At 46.2% G+C, this 26,633-nt stretch overlaps 1 protein-coding gene across 4 annotated transcripts in view; it reads right to left on the bottom strand.

Moving 5' to 3' along the window:
- TPMT (thiopurine S-methyltransferase) overlaps positions 1–26,633 on the bottom strand; it is a 1,030,391-nt gene that overhangs the window by 148,601 nt on the left and 855,157 nt on the right. For all 4 annotated transcript variants that reach the window (XM_069613591.1, XM_069613590.1, XM_069613588.1 and 1 more), the window contains one exon: positions 26,240–26,325. In XM_069613591.1, coding sequence (XP_069469692.1) covers positions 26,240–26,325 — 86 coding nt within the window. The remainder of the gene's footprint in view (positions 1–26,239; positions 26,326–26,633) is intronic.

Here is a 26,633-nt window from a genome sequence, read left to right as displayed (position 1 = left end):
TCCACAGTTCACAATCTTATTGGAAAGCCGGGTTCCCTTCCCCTAGCTTTCCTTTGGCAACAGGTTAGAGACTTTCAATTGTACAAGGGATTTGACGTGACCCTTGTAGGACCACTCTGATGCCTTACGGCCACCCTTTCCTAGGGCCTTCTGGTTCTTGCAGTTTCAAAAACAGGTCCCAGTCACAGTCTTTTGAATGAGCGCCCACGTGGTGCCAGACCCCTCTGCATCTGGACCCCAACTGGGCTTTCTTTAAAATTCCAAAACACACAAAAGTTCTTTCTCTTTCGGATTCCTTGCGTTCAAAATGTTGCTACTTGTAAACTTATCACAGTGGGGTTTGCTATCAGCTTCCTCCGACTCAATGGCTGTGCTGAACCCGTTTGCTTCTCTGATCTCTGGTGTTAAGGATAGTACCACGATAGCCAGCTTGCCTCTACGCCTGCATTATCAATGCGGGAGGCCTCCGTGTACCATCGACATCTGCTGCTCTGAAATGCCAGATGTAACTCCCGGAGTTATACTTTCCCTTCCGAAAGGCTTTGCAGGTCTGAATTGAAAAGGGCAAGGTCAAATCCTCCTTCGTCATCCTTCCAGGTCTCGCCGCCGTTCTCCTCCGCTTGAACTGCCGGTTTGATGTAGCTGTCTCCTCGTGCGTTCTGCCTTTTATCCCTGTGGGGAAGGTAAAGGGCTGTCTAGCGTGCGTGGTTATTGTCAATTGCTGACCCGTGTGTTGGGACGTGTCCGGTAAACAGCTGTGGTGTTAGTTCATTGTCAGTTACAGCATAAGAAAGTGCTCATATGGGAAAAGGTGGCGGGTGGGGAGGTAGAGCTTCTAAATATCCTACAGGGTAGGATGGGGAAAAGGTGTTACAAGGAATGGGATACCACGTCTCAACTCTGCGTGTCCCACTTCCACTCCCCGAACACCCCTCGCCCAGATGATCCTCCCCCACCGGTCCACCCCCAGGAACTAGATCCAATAGCGATGGCCTTGTCCTGGCCACCTGGATGACAGATCCCCAGGGATTAGTAAGTGAGACACCTTCTGGTTTCTCACAATTCCCACCAATGGTTGCAATGTTTGGGTGGGTTTTCCCTCTTTTGGTTAACTGGGATCATTTATTTAAATTGTATTTTTCTCTCCATTTTTTATGCACCCCTAGTTTCCTTGGTCCTGAATTAATTGCAACAAGGGTGCCTGCTTCTTTTTGGACGGTGTTCACCAGAACTACGGTGCACTTTGACACCACAAACTCATTCTGGGGCATTAGCCTGCTCAATTTGGAGCCTACTTGTGATCAACTCCCACCCTACAGTCATCATAGATCTGAGCTATTTTTCTGATTGGTCCCCACTGGCACATCACTGTTCCTATGCCCACCCATCAAGCGGGAGCTGGATCCCACCAACTTCCACTCTGCAGGGATCATTTATCTATGCTATTTTATTTCTTCTGGACACAAGTGGGACCATGGTGACGCCACCAATTCAGTGATCACTTGCCCAACCATTTGAGCCTGATGTCTATAGTTCCCATTCTGCAGACATCAGTGTAAGGTATTTTTCTCACTGAGACTGAGGTATTCCTACACCCACAATGTCGTCCTTCTTGGCAAATGTTAACACCACTCTGGTGTTCCCTCTTTTCATTCTGAAACCCGGTTTCCACAAGATTCTGCTGTGCAGAATGCATTCCTCCATGCTTTTTCCCAACTGGCCACCATTGGGAATGTAGCATCCCTAATCCCAAATCCTACACAAAGGGGACTACCCTTGAACGAGTAAAGTTCCAAGGGAATACGCTGGGCTTTCAAACTACAACAGTATTCATCTTGGGGCTATGCAATCTGGTGTCCATGGCTGACTGGAATTGGCCGCAGGCAAAGATGCAGTGACCCCTTTGGAGACCACCCCCCCCAGCAAATTTGGACAAAAGGGACAGCCCAGATATTGTGCAAGGGTGGGCAAGAAACTCGGCCGATCCAAAATATCGCCTAGAGACAGAGCACTCAGGACTGATGGCCTGAAGGGAGATAGAGAGCTAAAGAATGGATATTGAGAAGGAGCCTTTGATATGGAAAAGGTTTTGCGTCACCCTCTACCAGGCTCTTGAGCAACCGAGAGAGTACCTGAGGTACCCAGTAAGAAAGAGAACAGCAGCCGGAGCATGAGGCAGGGAGACAGCATCGGGTTGTGCCACTACCGGTGTAACCTAGCTGAAGCGAAAACTTGGAAAGAGACAAGGACAGAGGTGCGCCCAACCTTCAGCCTAGTGTGCGATTACCCTTTTCTCCCCTTGGAGCCATACCAATTAGCCCTCAAGTTCACACTGAAACTGGCGTTCAACCTCTGAAACACCATGGAGGCAAGGGGGATAAAGGTGAAGATTCACTAAGATTGACTGTCCCGGAGCACTTGGAGGATTGTGAAGTGGGGATTCGAACTTGGAGCTGTTTGACAGTAAGCAGGCTGTGGTAAACTTTACTGGCTGGGAGAGGGGGAGAGGGCTCATCACACCTATCTGCCCTCAAATAAGGGACCAGAGATGCACAGTGGACTGGTTGGGAAAGAGTTCAACTAATAACTATACTGAAATGGCAAAAGTGCCTGCTAAACAGAAGGGCACGTATTCAGGCTATATTAAAAGCCTCATGCAAGCCCAGGAAAATTCCCCAAAAAAGTCACCAGCAGATTTTAGCGCAGGTTCACTCCCCGCACACTGAAGCGAGTATGGCAGACCCCCTGGCCACGAAAACAGATTTGCAGCTCATGCTGATAGAACTCAAGAGGGAGATGAAAGAGAATGCAACCAACTTGGCAAAAATCAATGTCAGATCTGGATAAGCACGTGAGGGCGGCGGAAAGTAGACTGGAGGCGGTGGAGTCCTCACTTTGTGACCAAGCACACAAGCAGGCAGAGAAGGCAGAAAGTATGAAGGGACTGGAACAGATGGAGTTTGTACTTATGAAGCAGGAAGATGCACAAGATAGGATGAGACTGAACAACATCCAGATACATAGTATACCCAAACAAACTTCTGATAGGGAACTGGAGGAATATGTGATAGCATTGTTCTCTGTTCTGTCACATTTTGGACTGGTCTGATGACCCTGAAATTGTTCTATTTGGGATACTTCGGGTCTTTTCAAAATTCCAACAAAAGAACAATCTGATCCCCGACATCCTGACACGGGTCCACTTCTTTAAACTCAAGGAGAAGATTATGGGAAAGACCAGAACACATGATGTGACCCACTTCAGAGATGCTCACATCCTGTTATTCCAGGAGCTGGCAGAGGCGACCTTACAGATGTTGGGGTGGTCAGCAAGGGTCCATACGACCATGAGGGGTTCATGTTGCACGTGCCATATTGCTGACTGACGGTGGCGACAAAATCAGCGCAATGTTGCAATTTCATATGCATCGAGTGTAGTTAATTATGGATGGGATATGTTAATTTTAGTGTTCATTTTTGTTTAGAACGGATACATATTAGAGTTGCACGCACATAGAAAGATACAATGTAAAAATCGCAAATGTAACACACATGAGCTACACATGGGGTGCTCTGAAGTACATGCAAACTGTTAAAAGAGTGGGTTTTAATGCGCATGCAGTGGGGGGTCTGTCCTGAAATCCCACGGTAAAGAAGGAATAATATTTATAAAGACACACTCACAGGGGAACGTATAAAAGGAGTTTTAATAAGGAGTTTATATAAATATGTATGTAGTGGGGTTTTGTGAGTTTATTCAGACTCTGCAGCTAGCAGTTGCACAATGAACTTTGGGCAACTGGGAAATTCTGGTTCGCAGGCTTGGGGTTTCACAGGGGAAGAATGAGTCATCCAGTAGAAGGTCAGCCATCGAACAGAACACAGGTTTATGGCTTAACAGTTCAGCAGGGAACATATGTAATCTTGTCCATTGCAGTGAAGCCCTGCAGAGGGGTTTGGCCATTTGCTTGGGCCGGCAATAAAGATGGGGCACAAGGCCAGAGTGTCCAGTGTTCAATTGTTTTCTCATGGTGGAACTAGAGTCTGTATGTGCTGGAGTGGTAGGCGTATAAATAAGAATGTCTTAAGAGGAGCCAGTAGACTAGGGCGGATGAGATCGCAATCAATATTTCGAAGTGAACCTGTTTGTTCAGGCTTTCCTCATGTTGCTAAGATATCCGAGTGGACCAAGTGCCTAGAACCCTTTAACATTCTATGTTAAAGGGTTCTAGGCTAGTTGTTACGTAGTAATGAATTATGTTGTATGTGAATGTTTTATTATGTTATCATGTCACAACCTACCACGGACCAATCCCCAGCAAAGGCGGATTGATTTTGAATATGATCTGAAGATGGTAGTAAAGATTGTCGATGACCAATGAGAACAGATGCATCGGAAAAAGATGGACTTTCTTTGTAAATATTTTGTCCAATCATGTTTGAGGGGTGGGTTGTAATAAAGTATCTGTGAGTGTTTCAGCTGTTGCTAAAATGTTTAAAAATGTATCAATTGATGTGGTTTATTGAGACTTGGGTTAGTTTGGTCCGAAACTACCATCTGTTCCCTGGACGATTGTACAATAAACTTGCTTTATGCACAAAACATGGTGGGCACCTCTTTGGGCTAAATCAATTAAGGGGTCCGCTCTGACACAGACGAGAAAACGTCTGGCCACGGGGTGGCTCAGTGCCAAATATTGGTGGGCACATCCGCGTAGACCAATATTCAAATACGCAGGGAAGGCCCATAATATCGCCAAGGAGTAAAAGGACACAGACTTGATGGACTTGGCAATCCCAACCCGAGAAGTAAACATTCCCCACACAGGAGAGGAGATGCACGACAGAAAACAATACCTGACAAAGGATGTGGGAGAAGGGATTGTTGGGCCTTTGGGGAGGGGCAAACGAACCCTGGATGCGACTCGGATAACGGGAAAGGTCCTCTCTATTGGAAGAGATGTTGTGAAAGGGCCTTACTATGGAAGGACTTAGATCAGAGTGGTGCAACGCCAGGCCTTAAGGGCCATGAAACATGTTGGAATGAATTTCAAGTTACCCCTCATTATATTCAATAGGTACATTTGCATACAATGATTCTAAATGTATGCAAATTCTTTCTCATGAATATTGAAGGATATCCTGTTAACCCGTCAGGATTCTGGCCCTGGAGGTCTGGAGTTGGACAACCCTAGGTTAGATCATATAAAATGGACACCAGATGGTGATTATGTGAATTGTACATTTGAGACATGTGGGGTGGCCTCATTATGGCCCATGAATTATGAATATGAGAAGTTAGATTCTAGTTTTGTTGATTTGTTTATTTGTATGTTTATTTATTTATTAAGCACCAACTAGCCCGCAGGCATATGATCGCTACAACTAATACAACAAGACAAGACACATTAACCAATAATAAGCAGGAGGAGAAAAAACAAATTAAACATTCAGTCAGTTACAATTCGTAAGTTAGAGGTGGCCGTCATCTTTCCCAGTTTGTGGCAGTGACACAAAAAAGAGGGGGTGGGGGGAGTGGTACGCCCACATCTGATAACAATAGAGTCTACATCATTCGACAATGACCATTCCTTGATATGGACCATCTGCAGAAATCTAAAATCCTGGGTCCTGGTGCAACTCTCTCCAACTTTAGAGCACAGCCAGGCCTGGCCAGGAATTTGTTCTGGAGAGCATCCCTGGGCTCATGTCTTTCAGATTTGCTAACATTCACAAGTACAACATTTCTTTGATCCACAACCAGACCTTTTAAGTGTGGGTTAATAATTTCTAGCACTGAGTTTTTTCTAACACAGAGCTCTCTCTTCTCAGGGGGTTTAATGGAATTGGACAGTAGGTGTCTAGGTGAACATATTTTAGGTTGATGCAGAGTCACCTCGCATTCTGGAACGATGAGCCCTTCTGGCACAACTGAGTTAGAGTATAAGGGTCGTTGCCTGATGTTACTTTTAGTAAATATATAATTTGTGATCCCTGAACTGATACCTAAGCTCGAATCTTTTTGGCAGCTGGCCTCTACCTTGTTAACAGATGCATGTAACATAGGATAATCTAAACAGTAGTCACTTTGACAGTCTCTCTCCACCTTATCTGATTGAGGAATAAGGTTGTCAATCGAGTCTACCCAAGCATTAAAGCAGTAAAGTCCATAACGCTCTGACATTTGGACAAATCGGGGATAATTCTATGCTTGACAACTTGCCAGCTACTAGTGGCATTGGGTGTCACATCCCCGGAGTTGGAATTGGTAAAGGTTTCGATAATGACATTATCCATACCTTTTGTAGGCGATTGCATAGCAATACTCAAGGCTTGGGTAAAACAATAATTTTTACCTGGTCAGGACTTAAGAATTTCCTCATTAGGCTGACTTAAAAGAGCCAGCTGGGATATCCTAGGAGATTCAATGATGTTGCTCTGTTGTCTCATGGCAGGTATGCTGTTACTCATCCAAGCCGGACTCATATTCCCAAAGTCAGTTAGTTGGCTGGGGTCCTCGTTCGTCTGTTCCCTCTTCTCATTTTGTAAACGTAATCTCCTTAAAGCACTGCTTACCAGAACAGTTTTTATACTATGGGCGTATGGTGTTACAGAAACATGCTCAAGATCCAGTAACAGCAATAATGACAAACCCCCTATTTTGTCATAATAGTTAGGAGTCATTGAAATTCGTGGCAATATATGATTGCATGGAGGGGAACATATAACAGTTGATCTTGGTGCAATTTTATGCAACCCGCCCTGGTGATAGGCATTTTGGCAAAACAACCTCTTTGTGTTAGCAGACATACTAATTATCGAGGAGTTATCTCTAGTTAAACCCAGACTAATGATGGGCAAAATGCATAACAAAAATAAACAGAGCCACCAGGCAGGGCTTGCGAAATGTAGCAAAAGCCTGTTTTGATTACCTATCCCGGGGAAAACAATTAAAATGTAATATGCTTCCCTCTCACCGGGCACACAACTGAGATGTGTACTCAAACTCACTGGGGAGAACGAGACAGTGCCTCTCTGCCACGTTGCCACGTCTGCTCTAAAACTCACAGCGCTGACCCGTAACAGCAGGCCAGCTACATCTCCCTCCCGGGTACAGGAAATCAGAAGAAAGAACCAACAACTGTCATGCAGTCCAGCCACACCATCTAGCGGCCGCGTCCGACGATCAGCATCTGAATTAACCCCTCTGGAACAATAATCTGTACTGTTTCCAAACCGGAAAACTTTTGCAACATTCAGGGGTGGGTGACTCGAGTGGGCATGGGCTCTGGGAAACTGCCCTTAGATGAGTGGGATGTAACATCCCAACAAGGATGAGACAGTTGGAACTATGTTGAATGTTCAGTTGAATTTTCGGTTTGGATTTGAGTCAACACGAGGGGGTGGAAAGTGGAAGAAAGGAATCTTGCTTCAGTCTTGAGGTTGGATACTGGAGTGACAGGGTATGCTTCAGGCCTAATTACTGACATTGGATTCGTGACCCTGAATGTAAGGGGTCTTAAGTCCCTCCTCCCCCAAAAGGATGAAAGATACTAAAACGATTAACCCAAATGAGAGATTTTATTCACTAAACACACCTTCTAGAACAGGATGACGGAGATTACAACATAGTTCCCAATACAGTATTTTGCTTCAAGTGGAGGGAAGCAGCATAGTGTAGCGGTCTTAATTGGTAAAGGGTTACCATTCACAACACAATACATATATATAGACCCGAAAGATAGATGCTTAATTGTTAAAGGATCATTAGAGGGACAACTCTTCACATTGGTGGCATCATGTGCCCCAAATGAAAACCAGGATTACAAATGTACTATTCTACTGGGTAAGTTGGGAGGGCTTTGTGAGGGATATGTGGTGAAAGGCGACTTAAATTGCATAATGGACCCAGAGAAAGACAAAAACGGTCCCCCCAAAGCAAAAGACCACAGAAATGGATTCACCTTTGGCAGGGCTGTTTAGAGAACTAGGACCGATTAGGACTTGGCGCTTCTTCCGCCAAGAAGACAAGTATATGTACTTCTCTGCGGTTCATAGAGGACATTCTAGAATAGACCTAGTCCTGATCTCCTTCACTTTGGTGCCAGTGAAACTCGCTGTGAACATTGGTCTCTTTTCAGATCATGCCCTGGTTCTAGTGAGAATGCTAGCAGGGACAGCTCAGGAGAAGGTTAGGAAAGCATGGTGCCTAAATTACCTGATACTGAGGGATGTAGCGATAAAATAAAATAGAGGAGGTACTTCAGAATTATTTTAGGGAGAATGAGGTGGAGGGCTTGGACTGGAGACTCATATGGGACTCAAGCAAGGCAGTAATCAGGGGACATTTACTGGGAAAACAGCAGTATTCATGAGGGCGGTATCCGTATAAAATACTGAAAGAAAAACAAAATGAAAAAAATGCTGAATTCGGCACTGGAAAAATGACTGAATTAGCATAATGTCGATCAAGGGTGGTGGGGGTGTCTCCCGCTTCCATAAAAAGGAAAGCGGGGGACAAACCAAGTTTTAAAAAAATGAAAGGACCCTGCAGTGCCGGTTACCATCCACGCAAGTGAAGGGAACTGGCGTTGCAGAGAAGGAGAGTCGGTGGCACACAGTTAAGTGTGCCGCCGTAAGGTAACTAATGGGGTTAAAGGGGGAGCGGGTTTTAAAAAGTGGCATTTTGCTGCAGGTGATGTTAGTGATTATTGCTATTTCAAAAAATTTCGAATTCGTAATTTTCAGATTTGAAATGTTCGTAATCGAAATAATCACGGACATCTCAGGAGGGCGAGGGAAGCCACACGGATTGAACTGGAAAGGGGGGTTAACTCTGCTGAAACGGTACATAAACAGATGGGAATTGTGAAGGTAATGATGTCACAGGTGAAAGCATGCATCCTATTAGAAGGGCACGTAGCAGATCGGTCAGCCCAGATGATTCTTCAGACTAAACAATTATTTTACATAAGGGGAAATAAGGCCAACCGATTTCCGGTAGCAAAGCTGGGAATAGAAAATGAGGAACTATATTGCAGAACTAAAAGATGATTGGGGTGTATTACAACATGGGGAGGCGGAGAAATTGGGGATCATTGAATCATAGTATGGGAGGATCTTGGGGCGTGGACACTTCGACCCAGTGCTGCAAAAATAACTGTTAGTCAAGGCGAATCTACCTAAAATTACACAAGTGGAATGGGAATTACTAGAGGGACCCATAACCCAGGAACAAGTGTGCAAGGCATTAGATGCTCTACACATAAACAAAACCCCAGGCCCCAACAGCCTCAGTAACCCTTAGTATACGATGTTTAAACGATTTCTGATACAACCACTAACAAAATTATTCAACGCTGTTGTGGGTAAGGGGAAAGTATCACGAGACATGGCACAGTTGACGACGATCCTTGTGTTTAAACCAGGAAAAGAAGCACACAACTATTTGAGCTATTGCCCAATATTGCTCAACAGAGATATAGGCTAAGATATTAGGTGCCAGCTTGATGTCAGTTCTACCGGGCATAATTCACCCGGACCAGACTGGCTAAATCTCAGAAAGATCTACCCATGATAAAGTCAGACAGACTGTTAATCTCATAGATTGGCAAAGCTGTTCAGGACAGAAAATGAGCGTGGTGGCGCTTCATGCCAAACAGCCTTTTGATATTGTGCATTGGAAATTTTTAACCTACACAATAGAAGCATTCGTGTTGTGCACTAAATTAAGGGACCTGGTATTAGCCAATTTTCAAATCCCTTAGACGAGGGTAAACATTAATGATGAACTTACACCTCATAAGAATATTGAGAGGCACGCGTCAGGGTTGACTGCTATTCGCTCTGGTTTTTGCGATGGCCATGGAGCCCCTGGCCTTTGTGATCAAACAGGACAAGGAAATATCAAGTATGGGACAACAGCACATCAACGCACTGCATGCTGATGACGTTCTGCTGTTCTTGGAGGTCACATTGAGAACATTATCCTTAGCATTAGAGATCCTGCGACATATCGTAAGGGTGTCCGGGGTCGGGCCAAACCAGAAGAACTCCAAAGGCCTTAACGTTCATGAGGTCCCTGATTGAGTGAGGGGATTTTCCAAGAAATGTCCTATAGCGTAGAGAAAAGATAAGAGTGGATTACTTAGGGGTGAAACTGACCACATTTTACAAAGGCCTCTACAGTGCTAATATACTGGACATATGGAGATCGAAGACGAGGACCTAAAGATATGGGATCTGCAGAAATTGTCCTGGCTGGCTAGGGCTGAAGTGATACAAATCACACTGTTATCAAGAGTACTATGTGTGTTCCGTGCCCTCCCAATATCAGTCCCATTGACGATGGTTAAACTATTGCAGGGGGAGATATTTACATTTATATGGAACAGGAGACGACCCGAATCACAAAAACGATTCTAAGACTCCATTGCTTGGGGGGAGGCTAAGCATTTTGAATATTAAAAGATATCTATTAGCCACGCAAATTGCCCCTATGCTAGAGTGGACAGTGGAACAGGGCGTTAAGAGGTGGAAAAACTTGGAGCAAGCAGCCATGTCAATCCCACAACACAAACTCCTCTTTCTGGAAGGTGCAATGAGGCATGCCAGGGTGCGATTAATGGACTCAATAGACTGCTCGTTAAAGCATTGGTATAATGCTCCGAGATTGAGAGAACAACCAGGATTGGGTCACTATCCGCCAATTAGTCATTATCCAGAATTTACACCACGGATGAATGGAACCTACTGTGACGGGTCAGTAGGAGGACGCAGACTCTTTAAGAACATTTTTCAACAAGGGTTATTAATAATAAGGTATAAGCCTAACTATCCCTATGGCTATAGAGTATTCCCTACCTAAAAGAATAACTAGGGTGCTTGTCAGTCACCTTTTCCAATGTCCAAAAAGAATCTGTCCACCATCCAAACACTAACACTATCTGACCCTATAACTATTCCAAACAAAATAAAATGGGCAAGAGAATGCCTTTCAACAGCTCAATAGTTTTTCAATAGTTCTTGGTAACTCTTTACCAGTTCATTAATTTCTTTCCTCACGTTACTAGATGTGGTTTTACCTGGTTCAGATTGATTTATCATAAATATAAATACCGCTTTGGTATTCAGCTCTTCACATTCTTTCTTCTTAGGCCTCACTCTGCTGCTTGGGACACCAGTTTTATCTTTCACTCTTTCCAGGAAAAATGCATTCACTTTATTATTCCCTCCTTTGGGTATCTCTGTGTCTTTCTGTCTTTTATTCAAAACACTTAAGTTCATTAAGGTTGACGCTATGCTTTTCTCACTCTCCTTCATCCTCTTTTCGGGATCAGTAATATTTCTTTTATTGTAGTTGCAGAGTTCATTTTTAACTAAGATATCACATTTCCATCCTCCTCCCATTCAGGGATCAATATTGTTCTCTTTCTCAGACTGTCACAGTTCACATTCAACAGAGATTGAGCTTCCGTTTTTTTTCATTAGTACTGAAACGAGATATTCATATTGTAGAACACTCATACGTGATCTTCCTGTGCCTCCCCTGTTCGCCCATTACATCAGTCTCACCAGGAAACGCCTTTGGGCATCTTGCAGGTCTGGCAACAGTTTTTATTTCTCCGCTGCACTATTGAGTGACTTCCTCAGCGTCTCTCGCATATGAGCATTATTCCGTCTACTGCAGCTTTCCTGCAGCAGTATCGGCTTAGTTGTGTGAGCCAGCTGCCCGCCACAATTCTATCACGGTCACGCCACCACCAATTCTCGAGCCCCATTGGGCTCATACTTTCTCAAGCTCTCAGTTTCGCTGGCAGCAGATTTTGATTTTGCGACCTCTGTGTCCTCCCGCGGCTCTGCCTCTTCCCAGGTTCAGATTAGGAGGGCATCCCTCCAGCTTGGAGACACCTTCCTCACTCGCTTCTCGTCTCACTTTTTGCCTCGTACTCTTCTCAGTGGATTTGTCACTTTTTCTTTTAGAGACAGTTTCACTTTCTTCAGAATAATAGCATTGGTTGTCTTCTTCTTTGGTCCATTTCTGATACTTGACAGGGTTCAACGGACCCATATATGCCATCATGTTTACTGGTGAAGGAAGTTCCTCACAGGAATGGGAGTCCTTGTCCCCCAAAGGTAGTCTCTTCCATTAAGGTCCCACTTACCTCTACCCCTAGGAAGGGTGTTGCGGAGCAGGCTCATCTCTCTGGCCTCAAGGGGGAGGGGAGCACCCCTTGCGTAGAAGGGAGGAATTCCATCAATTCGTCACACTACTTAGAAAACTGCAAAAAGAACGGGATCATTCGACTAACTGACTTCTACTAAGAAGGAAGGCCTATGACATTTGAGGATTGTATAATGAAATATTCGATTAGGGAACAAGAGCCGTTCCGATATGCCCAGATCAGACAGTGTATCACAAACAACATGGTGAAACGTGTTGGAAATAGAGTGTCCACAGTACAGAGCTATTAAAAAAGGAAGGCATAGAACAGGGTAGGATTTCAAAACTATACAAACTCCTAGATAGGGGACAGCGGTAGAGATAAATGGCCTTACATGGAAAGGTGGGAAAGGGGGTGAACATTACACAAGATGACTTGGGGCACATTTGGAAAAGAGCACATAGGGCGTCCAAATGCTGCAGAATAAAAGAAACTGTATATAAATATGTTACGCGGAGTTACGGCAAGTTGCAGTTTTGCAGGGGAGATTGCGAGCCTCCTCTGACTTGGAGTCTGTTTCCTGTGTTTATCATTATGGTTGGACCCACACTACCAAAGACTATCCGAGCCGCGGAGCCGCCGCAGAGTTACGGCGAGTTACAGTCTTGTACGTCTGCATGGGCTTCCGGCCCCCTGTACTGCTTTATTGCGACCTCCATCTAAAATGGACGATGGTCGCTTGCTACGCAGCACTAGAAGAAGTGAAGAGGAGAGAGAGCCAGCCAGCATGTCACTAAACTTATCGGATCATGGGGGCCTTGAGCCCGAATCCAAACTTATCGCCAGAGATCAGCCCGACGAAAGGAGAGAGGGTGAACTGAAGAAGGTCGAGCAGCGGGTGCCAGCGAGAGAGAAGGTGGCAGGGGGCAGTGGTGAAAGATAAGACACAATGTGCTCGGGAGGCACTGACCTCCCTGTCACCCCCATCTTCCCCAATTCCCCTGCTTCCATTAGCCCCATGCCACATCCCCGGGACATTGTGAGAAACAAGGTGATACCGTCCGTATCTATCCGAGGGGCGGACTCACCTACAGTTGGCTAAGATGAGTGCTGTATCTCCAGGGAGGCGAACAGGGCTCCTGCGCCTGAGATATTGGAACGCCCTGGAGAGAAACGCAACACACAACCAGAGAGAGGGGCGGTGTTAGGCAGAAACCTGTGCAGTTCCCTTAGGGACCACTGCAAAAAGTTTAAGACCACAGGAGTAAGCAGTAAACCCAATTGGTAGCAGTCTGCACCACCCAGATTTACCTGGTAGCTGTGGCTGAGCAGTCAGCCTTCTCTCAAGAAGAGTTAAGGCAGTATACAGAGCACACACAATAGGGCCAAAAATACAGTAGAACAAGCAAACACTGACCAGAGCTTTGGTATTAAAAGTATATAATTATTTATTTAAAACACACTTATGAAAATACACTGGCACTAATATATCAAGCAATTTCAAACACAGTCCTACACCTCCCTAGTTAATTATTCGACAAGTCTAGGTTAAAACACCACTTATTAACAAAACAGAGGTGAGCGTGTAATCTTAGATGGCACTCCAATCATTCGTTAAAAAGGGAGAGAAAAGGCAGAGTATGGAAATAACACAGTACCAACACTTTTAAGAACCCCCAGCAAGGCAGGAAAGGCAGGGTCTACTGTAGAGCCAAAGTTCATAGGCCAGGCCCACCCTTAGAGAGAGCAAGGCTGAATGTGCCCAAGATCACACAGTGGAAATGCACTAAGGTCTTTACAGGAAATGTCAAAAAGAGTTGGATCAGTTCAGAAAGATAAAGTTAGAAGGTTTGGAGGCCAACCCAGTTGGAAAGTCAAGGATTTACGGGACACCTTGGACAGTCTGTTGCAAGGGAGGCTAGGCGGGACACAGTACCTTAAATGGTGAGACCGTTCCAGCGGGGGCAGTTGTTCCTGGCAGCGGGTGCAAGTCGTGGCTTCGACCAGAGGAAGAGATGATCTCGACGAGGAAGAAAGCTGGAAGTCGTTGCACTGCCAGGGATGAAACCAGCCGCGGGGTTCCCGATTAAAAGGTACGACCCTTGTATTCGCGGTCAGTGGTGAAGCGTGGCTATCCAGCCGCCGGGGTGCTTGGCACGGGCGATTCGACCACGAGACGTCCTGGAAGGCAAAAAAGGCGAACTGGTTGGTCCCACCAGCTCAAAGGGAAGAAGACTCTCCTGGAAGAAGATCTTCTCTGTCGTTGGGGAAGTGGTGAGTTCTTTACAGCAGGGCTCCACCGGTGGTGTCGTCGTTGTAGATGGCTCAGCTTCTCCCCTCTTCGGATTCTTTAGGTCCTGTGCCGACTTCTGAAGTTCCAGTCCCCAAAGCCCGACTTTTATGCAGAAAAACCCCCATTCAACAGCCTAGCTGTCACTCAAACATGCTAAGTGGTGAGCCGGTCGGCTCACCACTGGGCCAATCGCACAAGAGTGCGACTTGAGTTGCCGAGGCAACTCAGTCCAGGGTGCCTAATCCCCCTCCCACACATCCTGTAGACCCGAGACAGAGTGGCACCATTTGGAGGGCTTCTGTGCAGAAGCCCGCCAAAAAGTGGAACAAAGGGCTCGACTTGGGTTCGAGTTTCAGAGGCGAACACAAATGCCATTTTAAAACCGAGTCCTGGCAAAAAGACCCAACCGGGGAATTAATATTAAATAAATAACCCAGCGGTATCTTTAACATTGCACCAAAAAGTGGTGCGTTTAAAATCAATGGGAAAATCCCATAAGAAATATTCCGGTGGAATATTTCACGTGGTGTCCACTGCCACCAGCCAGAAACTCGACAAGGGGGGACTGGACAGTTCCCCCTTGAAAAACAGACCCAGGGGCAATCGAATTACCCCTACCAGTACTTCCAAAATATGATGGTTTGTACTGGTTCTGTTCACAATTTGAGACTAGTAAAGCCAATGGTGACTTTACATGCCCTGGGAGACAGTAGTCAGTCCCAGGGCATGGAGTCTATGTTTGGGGGTCACTATGACACCCCTGTGTTACTGCACTGAGGGTGCTGTGTAACACACATACCAAAAACACATGAAGCCCTATGGAGTAAAAGACCCCATAGCCCATAAAACACATTCACAGTCAAAGGACATTCTCAAATCATGCCTAAGAGTGGGGGAAAAAGAGTCTCGCTCTTAGTAGGAGGAAAAAAATAAACCCCAAAAATCCAGCAAAGCTGCTGGGGGACTCACTAGGTTTGGGAAATTAGCCTTAGCAGAGAATTCTCCCTGACAGGCGGTTCCAATTAGTTGGAGCCGACATTGGGAAACGCCCGGCATCGAACATAACAAAGCCACTCACCTCTAAGTTAACGTCAATGTCAGCCCATAACAACCCCCACCTTCAAGAGGTAACCCTCCCGGGGTTTAATGACAATGTTACGAATACCAAAAACATCAACGGGCAAGTGTAAGCCCAGATCCACAATCCCAACTCCTTCATTTATTTGGTAAATAACCAAATGGCTCTACCTGACGCATTGGTCATAAAAGATGAGTCTACTGCTCCCAGAAACGAGAAAGCAGGGGAAACCGTCGATGAGGAGCCTACAGAACTTGCAGAAGTCCAACGGGAAGTGGTGAGAGTAACTGAGTCAGCTAACCCTGTGGCCTTCGACGCATCTATCAAAGAGGGAGCGTTTGGCCCCATGGGTAGTGCAGACTTGACCACAGGGTAAATTTCTGCGTTGGCTAAGAAGTCGGCATCAGCTCAAGTTACAGCCCCTTCAAACCATGTAAAAAGCCTCAGCAGCCTAAGGAAAAAAAAGCGGGTGAAACCAAACATCATGCCCCCGGGACCACAGGAGAAAAAGAAAAGAAAAACGAATGCCCAAGGATTGTCGACCGTTGGAAAACTGCTAAGTGAGAGAAACTCACAAAAACAGAACCGACTGACCACTGGAACTGACAAACAGAAGACTTAACCGACAGAAACATCAATCCAAACGTAAAAAGCCTGATAAATTACTTTTTGAAACAAGTCTGGGGTAGATGAGTCACCAAAAGAGTTAGCACATGAACTCTCAGATGCTGAGCACCTGGAGGGAGCGGGGGATGATTTGGACAGTGGCGACCAAACCCAGCCACATCCGCCAATAGCCGCAGGGTTCGACCTCCAACTAACAATGGGCACCCCTATGGGACGCGACTAACTGGGCACCCTAATGGAACCTCAGATTGTAGGCAAACCCTGCTAAGCACTGACTTGACTCTTCAAAATCTTCAGTGGGGAGAGCACGTAGAGTTGCAATGACCAGCAATAAAGAGGCCGCATATTGATAGTGAGGTGGCAAAAGAGGTGTATAGGGTGTCTACTAATGGTTCAACTAATCCAGCAAAGAGAGAGGAAAGAAATAGTCCCCTCCTGCCCCTCAAGAAGCATGGGGACACAAACATTGGTATCGGGAGGGTTCCAGCAAATGGAAAGGATGAGACCAAATCTAATAACGTCCAGGCCTCAGGGGTAAAATCACTGCATACAGGAGCCCCTCTCCAGCCAGTAGCTGACCCCACAACAGCAGCCCTCATAGAGGTAGAGAGGCCTCGGGCGATCGGCAGGACAAAACATGTGGATCTTACAGAGGCTGGAGGCCACCCTCATGACCCAGTCAGAGTTTTGGACCCTCCAAAACCTAGACGCCATAACAGAGATTCAGGCCGTTATTCTAGACCGGGCTCAAACTCTGAAGCCTGTGATCCCCACATGACCACCTCACGGCCCAGAGAAAGAGGATCAGATGAATTTCTGGAGAGTAGAACAAATGACTCATCAAGGAAATCGGATTTATTATCTATCATTTCCACAGTGACAATTGCCTTGGCACCATTTTCCAAATTGTACGAATCAATGAATGATGCAATGAAAGACAATACGACTCTAATTGCCATGATGCACCCAAAGCTGGTATTTTTGGAGGGTTTCGTTATAGCACTGGGGAAATCATCTCGATTAGAGAGTTCACAACATAATCAAGTGGAAATGGGATGCCAGACATCGGGGAAATATCTAAGCGTCCCAAAGCAAGGCCCCACGTTGGAAGGAAATGACTCATGCGACCACATCGATCTCACCTCTGTCCCCTCCAAAGGAACTTGACGAATTCCCTCAAAAGGAAAACAAACAGAGCCCAATATGGCCTGCCAATTTGAAGAGAACAAAGATGAGGAAGATCTATCACTGCTTGCAACGCAGATAATATCCAGCCGAACCAGAGGAATGAATGGGTGTGTTCTTCAAAAACCAGCAAGCACAACAAGGGAAACATTATTGTCTCCACAAATAAGAGCAACTAATCTCAGAAGCTCCTATCGAGAAAGTGGCAATAAAGACTATTTGATCTTTGATAAAAGCAACAAGAGAAGTGTACAAGAGAGAACAAACAAAAAAAAGAAGAAAAGGAGGAGACTAGTCCCGTTAGGCAAAAATCTAGAGGAAAAAATAAGGAGAGCAGGACTCCATCTTTAATCCGGACCGGATAGTCCTACAAGTAATACCCCCAGATATAACGAAGAACACTGATTCAGTAAGAAACATCATACTGATACCAAGCGATAAAACAGAAGAATCAATAGATCTTATGGATTTATCACAGTACTCGGTGGAAAACTCTTGAGTCAGAACTCTCAGTATCGGAGGAGAAGGCAAACCGAGTACTGACCATGAGAGGATTAAAGAAGTTGCATCAGTAAAGAAGTCAAGTCTGCCCAGTCCATGCTTCTGGACCTTCCCGGAAAAAGGAGGAAAATCATTATAGGGAGTGCTTCGAAGAGCTCTGCAATGCATACATCTCCCTGCACACTCGAGATGCATCGAAAAGATCTCAACTCTCCTATTAGTGAGAAAAAGAAAGAGGAGCCACTAACTATGTATCTTCAAATTGAGAAACTTATGTTTCACCTGTGAGCAAGAGTGGGAAGCATAGCAAACACCGAGAGGTAGATGGAAGAAGTGAAAAAAAAGGAAGAGCGAAGTCCAAAGTTTTAATAATATATACTTATTATATTTGCCTATAGAGGTCATAAAATTGAATTGAGATGTGTTTTCACCAAACTTCTTTATATTGCCAATCGCCTGCAGAAGATATTCCTTTAATACCATGAAGAAATGAAACATCCCAAGACGGATTGATGAACAGGAATATTGGTGTCCATTGACACTTATATGAAAGGAGTTCACCGAGTGTGCATAGCATTAATTTATTGATTGAATTGCCACTTAGGGTGATAGAATGGATATAGGCAGATAAGAAGTCATGAGTTAAAGTGGTGTGTTATGACATGTTTGTTGTTGTTCTATCTTCGTATTTACACAAAGAATCAGAATGTTGCATGCACCTTTTATTGCATTTGGATTTGAACAATAGTGCATAAGGGAATAGTTTCTTACCTGTAACTCCATTTCTCCAGCATTGGTATCTTTCATGGATTCACATGCTTAGAATATTCCCCGTCGTCAGACTGGGAACCCTCGGTACACTTATAAAGCCGTTTCCCATAGGAAAACCTTAGACACTTTTGTGTTCTATCTATGTCGTTTTCGGGGCTGCCTACGCATGCCCCACTAGGACGTAGCGGTATAAATGCCCCGCCCCGCGGCTCTCTTCAGATTTCAACCCCCCCAAAGCAGAATGGGGAGAAAACCTAGTTGTACAAATACATTGCATTCCAGGGAGGCCGGCGGGCGCATGTGAATCCATGAAAGATACCAATGCTGGAGAAATGGAGTTACAGGTAAGAAACTATTCCCTTCTCCAGCATTGGATCTTTCATGGATTCACATGCTTAGAATAGACTCTACAGCAATAACCCTGAAAAAAGGGGAGGTGTGAATGCAATCCAACACCCTCCTAAGCACACATATATATAACGATGCTTAAATATAACTGCAACGTCTAAATACACAAATGTACATATCCACACATATATATATATATATGCTAAAATAAGTACAGACCCTTCATGAAAGGGGCTTACCTTATTGAAACAGATGGCGCAAGACTGCTCTTCCCATTTGTACATCGTCCGCATGCTGCCGTTCGAGGCAGTAATGGCGGGTAAACGTGTGATGCACTGACCATGCAGCCGCCTGGCAAATGTCTGCCAGCGGGATTCCTGCCCACAATGCCGTCAAAGACGAAGTTGACCTCGTGGAATGAGCTCTCGGATGCCCTTGTAGCGGTTTTCCTGCTTTGGAATGACAGAAGGCAATCGTCGACGAGACTCATCGAGCCAGTCCCTGCTTCGAAATTGCTTTTCCTCTGGTCAACGGACCATATGCAATGAAGAGTTGCTGCGTAGATCTAAGTTGTTGAGATGGAGATAAAATTTCAGAGCTCTCTTCACGTCCAAGGTATGGAGGGCTTTTTCCGCAGCCGATGAGGGGGTCGCGAAAAAGGTAGGCAGGACAATGGACGAGTGTTTATGATAAGCCGTAGGAACCTTTGGGATGAAACGAGGATTAGTTGACAGCACCACTTTGTCTTTAAAGAACCTTAGGTACGGCGTGTCTACGGCCAATGCTTGTAATTCTGAGAGCCGCCTAGCTCTCAGAAAGGCCAACTTCTATGACAAGAGCTTCATCGACGAGGTGGCCATTGGTTCAAAGGGTGCTTTCATTAACCCTGCTAGCACCACATTAAGACTCCACGTTGGTGGAAAGCGTTTAATCGGTGGGAATGTTCGGAACAGACCCCTCATGAAGTGTTTCACCAGCCTGTCCCTAAACAAGGGAGACGATGCCTCTTCCTCGTGAACCTAGAGATGGCCGCCAGGTGCACTTTTATTGATGAAAGACAATCCGCTCTTCGCCAGGTGTAGCAGATACGGTAGAAGTTGTTCCGGAGTTACCCTTAGAGGTTGCACTCCCGGCTGTCCTCGACACCACGTACAGAACCTTCTCCACTTACATGCATACGACTTGTTGGTGGAAGGGGCCCGTGCTGCCTGCAGGATTCTCGGACAATCCGACGAAATGCTCAAGGCACCAAATTCCGAAAAGTCAGGAGCCAAGTTGTGAGATTGAGACTGTCTGGATTGTGATGCCACACTGTCCCCTCGTCCCAGGACAGGAGATTCGGGACCTTCGGAAACGTTATCGGTTGTTCTATTGACAGGTGAAGCAGGTCGGAAAACCACAGCTGCCTCAGCCAACACGGTGCCACTAGGATGACCCGGCACCTGTACCTGCGTATCCACTGCAGAGTTCTCCGTATAAGAGGGAACGTGGGGAAGGCGTAGAGAAACATGTCCATCCACGGGAAGGAGAACGCTACCCCCAGAGAACCTCCCTGTGGCCACCTGCTGGTGTACAGTTCGCATTTCTTGTTCCCCTTCGTCACAAAGAGATCCAGCAGAGGCTGCCCCCATTTCTTGAAGACCTTCGACAACTGAACGCTGTCTATCTCCCATTCATGTATTTGGTCAATTTTTCTGCTGAGTGAGTCTGCTTGCTTGTTCCTTACTCCAGGGAGATGATGAGCTACGATGGATATATCGTGTTTCAGAGCCCAATGTCAGACCTTCTGAGCCTCGATGGAAAGGGTTCTGGACCGCGTGCCCCCTTGCTTCCTTAAGTAAAACATTGCCGCTGTGTTATCTGTCAATATTCTCACTATTGACCCTCTGATGTGCGGCAGGAAAGACTTCAAGGCCCAGCGCACTGCCCTCAGCTCCAGAACGTTGATGTGCAGGAGTGACTCCCTCCGGGACCATCGCCCTTGCGTTTGTAGAGTGCCCATGTGTGTTCCCCAGCCTGTCAGGGACGCGTCCGTCACTATGGTTAGCCGAAACTCCGGCTCCTGTAGGAGTACCCCTCTGGATAGGTTCTGAAAGCTCTGCCACCACTGAAGAGCTAGCAGAAGCTCATCGTCGTCGACGGTCAGCTTGTCCGACCAGAGCCCTTGGGCCTGAGTCCACCGATCCGCCAGGAACTGTTGAACCGGCCTCATGAATAGGCGGCAGTTGCCTACTAGAGGAATGCAGGACGCCATAGCGCCCAGAATCGACACATTTTCTCACGGATAGTCTGGTATTTATCCTCCGCCGACTGGCCAATCGATTGAGTTTGGTTATTCTGTCGAGGAATGGCTTCACTAACCTTGACTGGGTCTCGAATTGCGCGTCCAGGAACACCAAGCTTCTGGACGGCGTCAACGAAGATTTCTCGAAGTTTACCGCAAACCCCAGCCATTGTAAAAGTTGCATGGTGGCCTGCAAAATTGTGTGAGTCGACATAGGGGAGGACCCCCTCACCAACCAGTCGTCGAGATACGGGTACACATGATGACCTTGCCTTCTCAGCCAGGCTGCCACTGGGGCCAAACATTTCGTGAACGTTCTGGGAGAGAATTTCAGCACAAAAGGAAGTACTGTGAACTGGTAGTGTGCCCGTCCTACCACAAACCTTAGGAACTTTCTGTGTCGCCAACGCATTGGTATGTGGAAGTACGCGTCCTACAGGTCCAGAGACGCCAGAAAATCCCCTTCCTGAACTGATCGGATCACTTCCTGGAGCGTGAGCATCTTGAATTTTAGGCTTTTCAACGTCTTGTTGAGATCGCACAGGTCTAGAATGGGACGCCATTTTCCGTTTGGTTTTTTCACCACGAAGTATCGGGAATAAACCCCTTGACCCTTCTGCGATGACAGAACCAATTCTATAGCTCCTTTTTGTAGCATAAGTGCTACTTCCTGCTGCAACACGCTCAGATAGGGTTGAGCTACAAACACCGGGAATGTCCGTACCTTACTGTGTCCAACACCCACTGATCCGTTATTTGCTCCCACTCGTTGACGCAGTACGATACTCTGCCTCCCAGAACGTTCCGACGCCTGTCATTGTTGGTCCTTGGTCTGCTTATCTCTCGTCGACGACGAGTAGCCTGTTCTCTTCCTGGAGGTCTGGTAGTCCCGGTGTCATTTTGCTGCTTGAGAAGCCCGTCTGTATCCCTGGGAGGGGTACACCGGCCTACTGAAGGATCTGTCTCTCGATGCCGAGAATCTGGAGTTTCCCGATGCTCCCCTAAAGGGACGAAAAGACCCAAAACTTCGACCACTCTGGAGGGCACCCAAGGAAGCGCTGTGTTAGAGTCCTCCTTCAGGGCCTCATCCACCTTCTCGCCGAACAGAAGGTCTCCCTCAAAGGGCACATCCAGCACCTTGTGTTGCACCTCTGGTCTAAAGTTGGTGTATTTAAGCCATGCCTGCCTTCGTAGAACCACCCCGTTGTTCACCTGTTTAAACCCCGATTCTGCGAGGTCCACAGCGATGTTTATGGCATGATTGGAGGCCTCTTCACCTTCCGGGACAAGTAACATCGCCGCCTTCCTATGTTCTTTCCGAAGATGCTCCAGCATAGGTGCCAGCTGGTGCCACATCTCTCTGTCATATCTGGCTACTATAGCCAGAGAGTTGGCCGCTTTCACTGTGGTTGCTCCTACCGAAAGTACTTTTTTGCCAAATGCATCCTGTCTTCTGGCCTCATTTTCCAGGGGGGTCGTGCACTTGTGCTGGGCCCTTGCCTTTCTCGCCGCCGCCTCTGACACTACCGAGTCAGGGGCTGGTTGGGAGGGCAGACACTTGGGGGTAGCTTTTGGGGCCTTAAATTTCTTCTCCAGACGACCTTTTATTGCCAGTTCCGAGAAAGGGTGACGCATGGTCTGTAACCCCTACTGCCACACATGATCCAGGATGGGTACCGAGAACACTGACCTTCTTCTCTTTGCCATGTGGTCGAAAAGAAAACAGTCCTTTCTCTCCTCTTCCTGGGCCAACCCGAATTCTGTACATGCTTTGGCCATCATGTTGTGAAATGACCCAATGTCGTATGGATGAGACAGCCGAGCTGGGCTTCTTGGGGTTTCTAACTCCGCCTCCGACTCCCAGGTTGGATCCCTGGAGGGGGATAAAGAGACATCCGTTAGGGTCCTTCTGTCCGAGTCCGAATCTAGCAGTTCTCCCTCCTCGTGGCGTGCAGCTGAGAGGTCTTCACCCGCTGGTACTGTCATGGGGATTGACGAGGTTGGCCGACGGGACGGGCCCAGTTCGTCGATGGTCGACCTGGCCGGAGTTGCTTCAGGTAGCCTCTCGTCCAATGACTTCAACAAAGTCTGTAACGTGGATAAAACTTCCAGCGATAAGAGTGACTGCGGATTAAGAAGAGGGGTAGACCCCGGAATACTGGCTCCCCCGGAGAGAGGCTGGCTAGTTCCTCGTAACCCGAGGTCTGCAGGACCAGCTACTCTCACACCTTCCTTGTCTCCCGAGGACACCGACAAGGCCGCCTCCTGCTGCAGCAGGGTCTCCGGCAAAACTGGGTTGAATACTTCTGGTCGCCAGGCCTCTTGCGGAAACTCCGTCGACGAGGCTAAGGCTGGCCCCGTCGTCGACACCACCTGCGGTCCAAGAATAGTCGAGACCAACTGTGTCAATGGAAGAGAAGGGGTCAACGACTGCCATGCCGTCGACGACGGTGGTGGTCGTGTAGGTCCCTGAGGCGTTCCTGCCTTTTCTGAACTTGACCTACGCTTCTCGACTCGATGTCGATCTATGGTGATCGCCCGAGGAGGATTTCGACCTTTCTTTTCTCTTTCTTCGCCGAAGATGAGGATGATGAGGCTTTCTTCGACGAGAACTCCTTGGAATGGCTTCTTGATGACTCTTTCTCCATCGGTCGTGATTTCTTTACCGGGGTTTCCGACCTTGTCGAGCGGAGCGGGTCTCCTGAAGATTTTGACGCTGAGGCCACGCAGCACGTGGAGCCTTCCTCCGAAGGCGGGTATGCCCCTGCTCCATCGTTTAACCATGCCACTAGGCGCCGACTTCGATATTTAAGAGTCTTTTGGGAGAAGCCCTTACATATGTCACACTTGTCTGCCGAATGATGAGGGTGTAGACAATATATGCAATCCATATGCCCGTCCCTCTCATACACTTTCTTCAAACCGCATGTAGCGCACGGGCGGAACAGCGCCTTTCCAGACATTAGGACAAAGCTCCAACAGCACAACCTAGACAAAATAGTGGGCTCTGCGAGGTGATCCCACTACTTTGGAGACGGTTGAAATCTGAAGGGAGCCGCGGGGATGGGACATTTATACCGCTACGTCCTAGTGGGACATGCGTAGGCGGCCCCGAAAACGACGTAGATAGGACACAAAAGTGTCCGTTTTCCTATGGGAAACGGCTTTATAAGTGTACCGAGGGTTCCCAGTCTGACGACGGGGAATATTCTAAGCATGTAAATCCATGAAAGATCCAATGCTGGAGAAAATAAAATCCTTTTTAACAGTTCACATTGAGTTTTGTTTAATATAGAACAGAGATAGTAGTAGAAGATGGGTGTTCGTGTCCAAGGTGAATACTGTTATTGCGTGACATTCCTATTCCCAGGCATATTTCTTTTGAGCAAAGACAGAGCCATAACACCCTTTCTAGATTACATCACAACGAATCTGCGCCAAGTCTTTCTCACAATTGGTACCATTTGTCACTGACAATCCGCACCAGGCCAACTATAAACCTGTGCCGTGGCAACTGTCAATGTTTATTTTCTCATCCACTGGAATGTGGTCTGCTTATTGTCTTGTTATGGTACCCGGCTATCATTTCTGGAACTCCTTTTTTTCCGGAGAGTTAACCACGATCTATGTGTTCCATTTTTCTCTTTTATTCAGATGAAAAGGGGATGATGTGTTAAGTACTTCTTGTCCTATGATGCCTGAAATGTAGATTGTCATGAGCGAGCAATGTTGTGGAAGATTGGTGTCTGTGTTCTTGATCTCTGCTCTATATTTGTCGATTGAGCCAGTTACTGCAGATGAACAAAGTAACACACCTAGTATCCGACTCTCCCAAGTGCACAAGACTGTACTCTGCTACCTGCTTTGTGAAACAGAAAACTGGGCAATCAGAAGTTGTGTTGGAGTCCTAGGATTGACTTGCCTATTCTGCTGACTGCATCTCATTCCCCCACTACATTGGAAACCACTAACTTTTATAATACTGCACATTGTGTCCCTCCAGGATAGATACACTCCCCGGGGCATGGAATTGCATGGCAGTCACGTTGCATGATATAATGGGGATGGCCACACTCCCGGATAAAGATCAAAATTAGAGACCTTCTTTAAAGTCAGAAGGACAGTCAACCATTCCACAATCGTCGTGTACCTCCATCGAACTCCTGCTTCAGTCTCAGGCCTGTCAGCTCAGCAGTGCCACCTAGTGGTTCAGAAGCCTCACCATTCTCCTAGATCTATCCTTCACTGACAGCGTTAAGGTGTTCAATCAGTCAGGAGACCATATGATTATCCTGCACCTGCTGTGTACCCCCCCTTTTATGCAGCAAAGTTAATAACATGGATCTATTAGGGTTGATTGAAAGAATTCTCTAACAGTTCTGGAAGGGTGCATTGAGATTGCATGAGCCAATGCAACTTTTCAAGGTTAAATAGAAGTATCTTCCTTTACAAAAAACCACTCTGGCCCTGAACAAGAAAGCCATGATCATTAGCTCCAGTAAACAATCCCATTTCAAAGTCAGAAATCTTATGAACAACAGGAGTGATAGAAAAGCAATTCTAAAAACAGTCTGGTCCTTGATAGAACTCAAATATGTAATAGCTCAGTCGATAATTCACTTCCCCTATCAATAGGGATGTAAAAATATGCAGACAATTGTCATGCAACATTTTACACCTGACATGAGGAAAAAAAACACAAATTTTCAGTTTTCAATGCATTTCTGACTTAAGAAGGAGTAACTCTCGTTACCCCAAAGGTCACCAGTCAGTGATACCCAGCAAAAGTACTTTGAAGCGCCCACAGTTTACAATTAGTAGCCATCTATTTTAGTTTGCTGGACAATATAGAGAGCGTGAAGGTTTGAGAAGAATGCTGCAAAACAAGGGGATGCTGTAATAGATTCAATTTGCTATACAACAGACTAATTGACAAAGAACAAAGGAACAGTCTTGAATGTAAACATGTGTGACAAACATGTGCTTACCTTCTATTAAATCTGGATTATATGACACACTAACCAGGAGGTAACAGCAGTTCTGTTCCATTAGGGAAAGCATTGCCTTTGCATATCTAAAATAGCAAGACCAGTGATACAAATTAGAGATGAAAACAGATTTAATTTGGGGAATCAACTTCTCCTTAAGATCTTCGTTTTGAAAAGGTATGCAAAAGGCCATTTTAATCTTAAGGGTTGTTGTGGCACTGTGCACAGACATATATGGGGTGTCATATACAGAATATTTACATTTGAATAGCTCAACAGAAATTGCACATGGCTATAACCCCCTTTTTCCTCTGTATTGTTATTAGGGTTTTATACATACAACCATAATAAACATTTCATGTGGTACAATCTCTCCGTCTAAAACATAACAGAA

This window comes from Ambystoma mexicanum, chromosome 5p, assembly GCF_040938575.1.
Source record: "Ambystoma mexicanum isolate Mex_15411 chromosome 5p, UKY_AmexF1_1, whole genome shotgun sequence".
NCBI lineage: Eukaryota > Metazoa > Chordata > Amphibia > Caudata > Ambystomatidae > Ambystoma > Ambystoma mexicanum.
This window is presented reverse-complemented; position numbering and strand designations above follow the sequence as displayed.